Raw genomic sequence first — 10,608 nt, forward strand, 5'->3', positions numbered from 1 at the left:
CAGAAGCATCCCCTCTCCCTTGCTTCAGCCCCTGGCTGGGCTGGAAGACACCCCAGTCTGGTGCCTCTTCCTAGAGGCCCATTTACAGGAAGTAAACTGCTCAGAGGTACAACCGCATGGGGCTAGCGTGTCTGAGAAACACCTTCAACTCATTAATGCCAGCTAAGCAGAGAGAGAGAACATGCTCAGGCACTTGCCCTTTAGAAGGAAAATGCTTCCCTGCATCCCTCTACCCCTTTCCCAAACCCATCCCTCCTTGTCTGCAGTTTGCCAGACACGCAGGCCACGTTTTAGTGGAGTAGCTCATCCACTATGCTCAACCAAGAACCTTCCTTCTCTTTCCTCTCCTGATTGACACTTTTTCAAAATGAGATGATTTGAAACAGTGCTGTTGTTTCAACAGGAAGACCCAGCCCTGCCAGTCAAGTGACAAAGGGACAGGGCACAGAAGGGCTTGGCTGCCCCCTGGCAAGAGCTACTTGAAGGCCTCCGTCGGCTGGAACCACTCCAAGAGCCTTGTATTCTAGAGCTTTCTTAGAGAGCATGGTTTTTATTGGAGAGCATCACTTGTGACTCACAACAAAAACACTTAGCTAATGAACATCTGCAGAGTGGTACAGAGAACGTGTAAGGTTTGGCAGCCACTCCAGAAGGGTCACACCTGGCCTCCAATACAGACTGGGAAAACCCGTCCCACCTTTCAAAAGTGGGTAGAGTCATGTGCACACATGGACACATACTCTCTATCCCCCCTACCCCGCCCCCAAAAAATAATAAGTGCCAGTGACATGTGGTAGGACTCGTTTATATTTGGAGATAAATATTGGTCTGATACTATGTCCTCAACATCTTGAGATGGAGACGTGCTATGTAAACAGCCAAGTTAACTAAGAGGTCCATAAACACAAGGCTAGAGCTAGTTCCATGGAAGAGCATGCCCCAGGTCATTGGAATGGCTGCCCAAGAGACGCCCCAAGGGCCAGTGCACGGAGGGGTGCCAGAAGAGACCAGACGGCCTGGGGTTGTCTCACAATTCATACTACCCTGCAGTGGACTGGACTAGAACTGAGTAACTCAGAACTGGGCCAGTTCTTTCTTCCTCTGGGTTTATTGACTCACCCAGCACCCACCTAAGGACAACTGAGACCAATCTGCCACTTTGCCAATTTTCTGGCAGGCTTGGAGACACATCATGTTAGTCTACAGGAGGCATCTGGGAGTTGCTCTCTGGGGTTACTGTTGGGACCAGAAGGTACACTGCTTCTCCAGGCCTCCAGCTGAACAAACCTTGAAGCTAGTCATGAAATCTCCTTATAGGACAGATGGTTTCTCCTGCAAGCAGGATAATTATAAACAAAACATCTGACCCCTCCTGGAATACAAGCCTTGGAAGATTCTAGAAAGGATTAGGGAGAAACAACTGACTCCACTGGGTGGAACTGTGGGGTCGCTTTGGGTATAGCCTATGTTTGTTATTAACCATTTCCCAGAAGTCTTCAGGGTGAGCTCAGTTAGCAGCCCAAGACTTCCCAGAATTCCTCCCAAATACCCAGGCGTGCTAACAAAATCAGGTATGTGTGCCCAAGGGAGACCTGCAAGGGAGAAAAGAACATCAAGTCTTGCAAGTTTGGGGGCATTTCATAATTTGCTCTCCTTAGCTGGGTGGTGCACGCCCTTACTCCCAGCACTCAGAAGGCAGAGGCAGGTGATCTCTGAGTTCAAAGCCAGCCTAGTCTTCAGAGTGAGTTCCAGGACATGACTACACAGAGACTCCATCTCAAAAACAACAATAATAATGATGATGATAATTCTCTCTGCTTTACAGTGTGTCCATACTTTAACATGAGACTAAAATTTTTATTCGGTCCTTGAAGTTTGCTAAGATTAACACTGAAGCACTCTTAACATATGAATGTTACCACATGAGACAATGGCCAAGTTCTTTAGCCTGATCCTAGCAGGCATTTCTCAACATATACATGTATCAAAACATCGTGTTTAGTGCCTTACATATATTTTTAAATCTGTCAACCATGCCTCAAGCCAGGGGAAAGCTCTTTAGTACTTAGTATTGGAGATTGAACCTAGGACCTGATGCACACGAAAAAGCAACAGTCCAGCCCTAGAAAAGATTTGTAAAAAGAAAATGCATCATGCTACTGATTCTCCAGTTGTTAATAATAGGTCATTTTTTTGTTTCTACTTTGTGTTGAATTTGTCTATTTCCCTTCAATATTTGGGTCCTCAGCCAGGCCTGTTAGTATATACCTTCAGTCCCAGCATTCAGTAGGCAGAGGCAGATGGATCCCTGAGTTTGAAGCCAGCCTGGTCTACATAGCAAGTACTAGGCCAACCAGAGCTACATAGTGAAACACTGTCTTAAAGCCTTAAAGTGTGTGTGTGTGTGTGTGTGTGTGTGTGTGTGTGTGTGTGTGTGTGTGTATTCTCAGCATTTTCCTGAAGATTCTGATGATCTATGATCTGTCATGGTAGACTATCCATTTGCCAGCCTGTTTGTATAATTTTATGATGTAAAGATGGCTAAAGAAAGGAGGTAAGGCTTCTTCTCACTTAGATGGGTGAACTCCTGAGTCTTCCTTCAGATATTTAACTTTGGAGCTGCTAACTGCCCAGGCATCTGGGGCTCAGATCCTGGCAGTAGGAGTGGGTAGGAATGGCCATTCAGCACTCATGATATTCTGTGATGGGTTGAAGGTGTTGGCTGCCCTCTCTGGGAATATGTGAAGAGTCACAATTAAGACAGGTGTCTCTTAGGTGCAGGACCTACATGCTAGGTGATCAATAGGGGTGAGACCTACATGCTAGGTGATCAATAGGAGCAGGACCTACATACTAGGTGATCAATAGGGATGAAACCTACATGCTAGGTGATCAATAGGGGTGAGACCTACATGCTAGGTGATCAATAGGGGTGAGACCTACATGCTAGGTGATCAATAGGGGTGAGACCTACATGCTAGGTGATCAATAGGGGTGATATTGACTAGTTGGCACAAGGCACCCAGCATACAGTGTGGTGGCTATGCAAACTAATACTCACTCACTCAGTCACCCACTCATTCTTTGTGTGAGTGTGTGTGAGTGTGAGAGTGTGAGAGTGGGGGGGAAGCCAAGGCCCTGTGCAGACAAGGCAGGTTCTACACCACTAGGTCATTCCCAAGTCCTCCCTTTAGCTCTGGTCCCTTTCACTTCATCTGCCTGAAACTCTGGGTTTGTTAGAGAAAGACGCTCTACTGCCATCTGTTGGGAAATGGTCCTTGTAAACTTTTCTGTCTGTGATATCTGGCAGCCCTGAGCTCTTGTACACAGTGCACAGCCTGTACTGCCACAGTCAGCCTTCCCTAGCCACAAGAATGCACTGTGTTTTAAGAAATGGTCTTTTGAAGAAGACATACACATCCATGGCAACTCAGCCTCCCAGGCACATAGTCATCAAAGGTTGATGACTGGGTCCAGAACTCTTAGGCCATTGGGTGCTGGAGGGGAGAGTGGAGTTTACAAGACTGTTTCTGCACGAAGAATAGAGCTTGGTCCAGGTGTCTGCAGGAGAGGATAGTGCCCTCATTTTGTTGGTGGCAAGATGACATCCATGACGATATGAGCATATGAAAGTCATCATTGCATTAGCTCCTCCAAACTCTTTTACCACAGCTTAGCATGGACATGAGAAGTGAGCCATCTTGTTCTCATTTTAGAATGAATAAGAGCTCTAGTTCTGGAACGGGGAGATGGCTCTGTGGTTGAGAGCAATGTTCTTGCAGAGGATTCAAGTTCAGTTCTGAGCACCCATGTTAGGTGGCTTACAACTGTCTGTAACTCCAGCTCCAGGTATCTGATGCCCTCTTATGGCCTCTGCAAGCACCTGTGGTGATGTGCACATAGCCACACACACACACACACACACACACACACTGACCCAGGACCAGCATGTCACAGGTCTCCTTGATTGGTGCCACAGTTACCTGGGGTTACCAATGGAATCATTACACCATCAGCAGCCAGAAGTGTAGGCTAAAGACACTTTCTCCTTATATCTATGTTAAGTTTCATGATTGAGTTGTTCTAGGTTCATATCTGTTGCTGTGATAAAAGATCCCCCCACTCCCCAAAAAAGCAACTTAGGGGAGAAAGGATTTATTTTAGCTCATAATTCTGGGTTATGGTCCATTATTGCAAGGAAGTCAAGGCTGCAGGAATCTGAACCAGCCAGTCACACAGCATCCATAGTCAAAAGCAGAGGGAAACAAATGTGTACATGCTTGTGCTCAGCTCACTCTCTGCACTTGTTCAGTCCAGGAACACATGCCTAGGGAATGGTTCTGCCCACAGTGGGTAGGGCCTTCCCTTATCAGTTAACAGTGAAAACAAACCCTCACAAACCAATCTGATCCAGACAGTCTCTCACTGAGATGCTCTTCTCAGGTGATTCTAGGTTGAATCAAGTTGACAGAATTAACCATAACAGGTTTTCTCAGACTCTTGCAAGTTGTCTTTGGAAGGCCTCTGTTCCTTCCCTGCCATTTAAACTGCACAGCCTTGTGGGGCCTGCTGGAATTGAGTATCAGGTTTCCTTGACAATGTGGGGGAGACAGTCTCATCTTGTGCTAGGCCAGTAGAGCCCCCTCCAGTGGAGAAGAAGTGTGGTGTCATAAGAAAATCTCTGATCTCCACCTGCTTCTCTGCCTTGCAGGAGCTCATGACCATCCATAACTCTCACTCCAGGAAATCCCATGTTCTCTTCCAGCCTGACCTATTAAGGCATTGCATGCACATGGCGTATAAGCATGCACATGGGCAAAATGCTCATGCACATAAAAATAAATATTTTTTTAAAGAAGGGTCTCTCCACACCAATCAGTTTAATCAAGATCATCACCCATAATGCATGCCCAGAAGCCCATCTCCCAGATGATTCTAGATTCTGTCAGGTTGAAAATTGGTCTTAACCATCATAGGCTACAAAAAGTTGCTTAAACACTGGACAGCACCAATCATAATGGCTGTGTGAGATAAGCCAGACACTCATTTTACCAAGTGTGAAGAGCCACAGACCAAATACAACTTCAGGGCAGGGGTAGAAGAAAAAAGCTGAAGAAAACTGCCACCCTGAATCAGGATGCAGAGGCAAGGGGAATCCATGCTGTTGACACTAGCATGGAGTTCATGTATCGTGTATTCACATATCACATATCCATGTATCATTAATGCTACAGACATGAGAGGAAGTTCTAGATGGCAGCAAGGCAAAATGAGACACCCCCCCCTACTTCAAAAAGTTTGTCATGTATTTGTCAAATAGGCCCACAGGTGGCTGATGTCTCTCAGGACATTAATAAGTCTGTATAAGGATTGAGGATGTAACTTAGTTGGTAAAGTGCTTGACACATAAGCACAAGGTCCATCCTGAGCACCTGTATAAAGCCAGGCATGGTGGCCTATGCTTGCAATCCCAGATCCACGGAGCTTACTGGCCAGGCTGGCCTACTCAGTGTGGTCCAGGCCACTGAGAGACTTGTTTCAAAAATCAAAGTGGAGAGCTCCTGCCTGATTCTGACCTCCATACACAAAGACATTATACACTTACACACACAACATATAAATACATACACACATAAATATACACACATATAAACACATTTACACATAAGCACTATACACATAAACCCTATATACATAAACAAATACATATACACATAAACACACACACATGCCAGGCGGTGGTGGTGCATGCCTTTAATCCCAGCACTCAGGAGGCAGAGGCAGGCTGATCTCTGTAAGTTCGAGGCCAGTCTGGTCTATAGAGTGAGTTCCAAGACAGCCAGGGTTGCACAGAGAAATCCTGCCTCAACAACAACAACAACAAAACACACACACACACACATACACACACATAAACACACAAACATACAAACACATATATACATAAACACACATGCAGGAGGGAAAACAAGGTGGTGGCTTATCCCATCAGCGATCAAATCCTTTGCTGAACTACAGTCTGTCACAAATGCTAGAAGAATGCAGCTTTTCCAAACTTGATTGGCCATGACATATTTATCTTTTTCTTTACTCAAAGAATCTTTGAAAAACACCCAGAAACTGGTGCTTCCCAGCACCTGCCCAGTTTGGGGGTGCTTTCCCAAATGCCTGTGCAGTGAATAGCCTGCTGGGAGACAGACCACAGGAAGCTGGTGTGGCTTGAAAAGTGGATCCAAGTAACTCTGTGCTTGCCAGTGTGTTTTCTAAACCCTTTCTCCTCACTTCCCCAGGCCTGGGAAGAGCTGGGTCCTGCCTCCTTATAGCCCAGGCTGCCTGAGAATCCAAAGCCATCCTAACCCAGAGCCTTTCCTACCTGTCTTTCAGATGGGCTTCTTCCGCAGAAGGTACAAAGAAATCATCGAAGCTGAGAAAAACCGGAAAGAAAATGAAGATGGTTGGGACTGGGTCCAGAAAAAGGAGTGACCCACCATGCCAGTCATGATGCCCTTATGTTCCCATCACCAACCTGTGGTCCCTGATCTTTGTATCTTCCATATTTGGAAGAAAGAAATCTTCTCCAGATTTTCCGGAGGCCCCACTGATGCTGTCCTCTTCCTCATCCTGTCAAGCCCAGTGCCGACCTGAGATGGCCACCTCCAGCCAGGTCACATGACTGGGGCCACCACCACTTCCCTTTACACACAAATGCAGAACTTCGGAAAGATGAGCTACAGAACAAAGCAATATTTATGGATACAACAATGCGTGGTCAACCCTCAGGGGAAAACTGTTACCTAAAAGTATTTTTTATAAATGTAAGCCTTTTATATTGATTGTGTCTTTATATTTGTATCAATGTTTTATTATTTCTATTAAATAGTTCTATAATTCACTCAAGCACTGAAATCTTGGAAATACATGTACCTGCATATAAATTTTAAAAGAGAAAGAACTTACTGTACTTTGGAACTTGCCATTTTTAAAAAAAATGCAGATAAAATAAACTAAAGAAACCCCATGAAATGAATCCACCAAGCTGGGAGTACTGCAAAAGCACCGTGGATATGGCAAGAGCATCTAAAACATTTCCCATTGTTATCACCTGGAGTCGGAGTCAGAGCACTTGAAGAAGTATCAGTGCTTTCTCTTATGGACCTCTCACTGGGAGATTCCCAACAGGAGCTGGGATGAAAAGCCTGGTTTCCTCACTGTGGATGCTTCATACCACCCTGATGCATTCAGCGAGCACTCACCCTCCTCCTCTGGAGTCAGCAAGTGCTGGATAGACAACTGGTCGACCTCAGAATAGCATCTCATCCCAGACACCATGTGCTAGGGTTCAAAACCCAGGACTGAAGCTGTGCTCTCTCAGCAAAGATGTGTGTCTGTGTGTGTAAGGTGTTATCTTGTGATGTAACTTCAGTTCAAGGGTCTCCATTTCCTCTGTCACTCTTGATGTCCCCAAATGGTAGTGTTGCAGATTCCTTCCCAGAGAGGATAGCCCCACTTGTTTTATGTTTAGGTCTTAGGTAGGATTCTCAAGAGTCAAAGCCTGGAATAAGGACTTGGGTGCAAGTAAGTTATTGAGGAAGTCTTCCCAAGTTATTGAGAAGTGGAGAATACAATATAGGAAAGTAGGGGAAGCCAAGCACCAATGTCACTTTAGGGGATAATCCACAAAGTGACTTCAGCCCAATTGGATCTGGTCGCCAAGTCAGGCTCTGAGTGCCCTGATCAGATGTCAGGAAGCTGGGCTTTTGTGGTCCCACACCTGAAGGGGATGTAAACTTTCTGCCCTTGGTTCTTGCCAACAAGATGCCCTAGAGGGCATCTTCAGAGGCAACTGGGGAGACACAGAAATCGTGCAAAGAACTCTGAGCCAAGTGCTTTGGTGTTCCCCTGCCCAAACAAGTGAATGCTATCTTCAGCTTTGGGAAACCCCAAAAGCCATAAGTCAAAGCAGGTTCTAGTAGTCAAATGTTGCATCTGACCCTGGAATGGAAACGGGGGTTACTGCAAGGCTGGGACAGCCCAGGAAACCAGTGCACACCAGTTCTTAAGTTTTATCAAAAGAAATAAAAAAAGGAGTCTTGGCTTTACCAGCCATGTACAGCCTGGACTGTAGGTCGGGCACCATGCAGGATGCTGGTGATCCCCAGAGAACACAGCCTCAGGGTAGTAAGCCATCTCACAGTAGGTGTGGAGTGTGGACTCTCCATGAACCCCATGTGCAGCTGTGCTATGATGATGTGTGGATTGTATCATGGCTTCCTTTAATAAATCATTTGAGATTCTTAGGTGGTAAGACCACAACAACATTGCAATTTTAGCCAAATGCATCTGTCCCCAATGGCCTGCTTCCTGCAAAGGTTGTGGCTTCATCGGGGTCAGTGAAGAATGGTGACTCGTGTCCACAGTTCAGCTAGCCAGCAGAGCCGCATCTGAGGAAGTGTGGACAGGAAGGAAGGGCATACTCAGCGGGCATCTGGCTACTTGTGCCCTGTCATGAATGGTAAACCTTCATGAGTAGTCATGTGTTAATAAGGCACTACAATTCCATAAAGCAGATTTTAAGAAAACTACATGGTAGCCCCAGAAGCAAACCCTAACAGCCACCATAGAGAGCTGTCTGATAATGCTGAGTGCCAGGGGCATGAGAGCCAGGGATGTGGCTGCTCGGCAGAGAAGCGGTGGAGCATTGTCTTGGAATTCTCTCGCCTGAGTAGTTCAGCATCCTCACTGCAGCCTTCTTCAGGCGATCAGGGCAAGTGGGCAGGCGTGTTGATATGTCTGTGTTCTCTCTCTAAAACAGTTATTGAAAACCCAGTGTGTGGCCCATTGTACCCTTCTGCTCTGAACTCACTGTGGAGCCCTGAAGACATTCTCATGGGCACTGCCATTTGTCTGCTTCCGTTTTCAGCTATGTCTTCCATGGTTTCAACCAGCTCTCTGAACTGGACTGAAATGTTGTTCTGTTTTGTTTGTTGTTTTTAATATGAAAAAGGAATCTTGTAAAAAAAAAAAAATGACTAATGCAATGCCCCTTAAAAAAAATTGACCCCCTTCTCAGTTTACATAGGACTCAAGAAAGTCTGGAGAATCCCCGAGGTGAGTCCCTGCCACAAAGAGGCTACCCAATTAGAAGCAGAACACCAGCGAGAGGGACCTGAGTAGCTGGCTTTGTGCCAACTGACCAACGCACCCTGTGTCCCCCATCACCATGGTCTCAGGCAGTGCTTTAGGAAAGCAATCTCAGTGCTCAAAGGTTTGGCAGGCTGCATGAAGCCCCCCACACCAAATACTGTGTAACCTACTTTGCTAAAGGCAAGATATTCTCAACAAACAGTAGCCAGTAGCCAGTGGTGCTGTGAGTTATGGAAGGTGTGGAAATGTTACTGACATTTATTTAAGGTTAGGATAGCTTTATACCTGATATACCTAGGAAAGGAGTGCCCAGTTTCTACTCCCTGAGATTTAGAGGTGCTACAAAACATGGTCATTGGAGGGATAGACAGCTCAGTAACAGAATGTTTCCCTGACGGATACAAAGCACTGGGAGAACCATCCCCCTAGTAAACAAAAGGCAGAGACTGAGCATCGTTTCCCAGTTCCTCCGGAACACAGAATTTTCATAGATGTGGGTTTTTAATAATAGAGTAGTAAGATGCACAACAGGGAGTATTTTCCAAGACAATGGCTGAAGGAGGGCTGCAGAACCGACTGGGGCCTAATGAGCCTTCTAGAATGTCTTCTGAGTCTTCAGCACACAAAGGGAACGCTGAGTGAATCTCCCGATGTGGTGCGATGCTCTCCACAGCCCACTGATCTGGGTTCCACTTCCGTTCAGTTTGTTTTGTTTGATCCTGATGTGCACAGTGTGATTGGCAGTGTGAGGTTAAGCTTTCTGAGTGGTTTGTTGCATGGCAGGCAGCCTCCCTCCCCTGCTCTCTACACGTCTGCAGCTTTACTGAGGTATCCACACAACGCACACTGCCCGGGAGGATTTGGGGTGGGAGGGCTGTCCCTCTTCGCTGTGTTTTGTGTCTGCAGCCACTTCTGATTCACTTGCACTGTCTGGGAAATGCCAGGTTTACAAAAATGCGTGTTTGGAATAAACAAAACAAACAAACATGGCTTCAAATGGTCCCAGCGTCTCTGATTGTTGTTTCTTTGCTGCTAAGAACTTTGTGAGGTTCTGAAGAGGGAATTCCAGTACGATATGATACAGGCATTGCAGAGCACACCAAGAGCCGCTCACTCTCAGAGGAGCACCCCACAGGATGGGGCTGAATCTGTCCTGAGTCCATACTTTGGATACCACCTTCTCTGTGCATTGTCTGCCTGGTGTCTGTCTGTCTAGGGAGAAATACACCCCAATGAAATGGGTGGATTTCTCATCTCAAGCAGACCTCTTTCACATGTATCTGTAAGTCATTGAGCATTTGCCCAGGCTAGCCTCAAACCTGCTGTGTAGCCGAGGACAGCCAAACTTGTAATCCTCCTGCCTCTATCTCTGAAGTACTAGGATTACAGGTGTGTGCCACCACATCTGGTTTATTTGGTGGTAGGGATCAAACCTATTCTAGGCAAGTATTCCACCCACAGCAC

The 10,608-nt window shown here is 46.2% G+C and overlaps 1 protein-coding gene across 1 annotated transcript in view; it reads left to right on the forward strand.

Moving 5' to 3' along the window:
- Itga9 (integrin subunit alpha 9) overlaps positions 1 to 10,134 on the forward strand; it is a 308,478-nt gene extending 298,344 nt beyond the window's left edge. The window contains exon 28 of the mRNA XM_036193333.1: positions 6,385 to 10,134. Within this exon, the coding sequence (XP_036049226.1) occupies positions 6,385 to 6,483 (99 nt within the window). The 3' untranslated portion in view covers positions 6,484 to 10,134. The remainder of the gene's footprint in view (positions 1 to 6,384) is intronic.
- Positions 10,135 to 10,608: the final 474 nt, after the last annotated feature.

This window comes from Onychomys torridus, chromosome 7 (genome assembly GCF_903995425.1).
Source record: "Onychomys torridus chromosome 7, mOncTor1.1, whole genome shotgun sequence".
Lineage (NCBI taxonomy): Eukaryota > Metazoa > Chordata > Mammalia > Rodentia > Cricetidae > Onychomys > Onychomys torridus.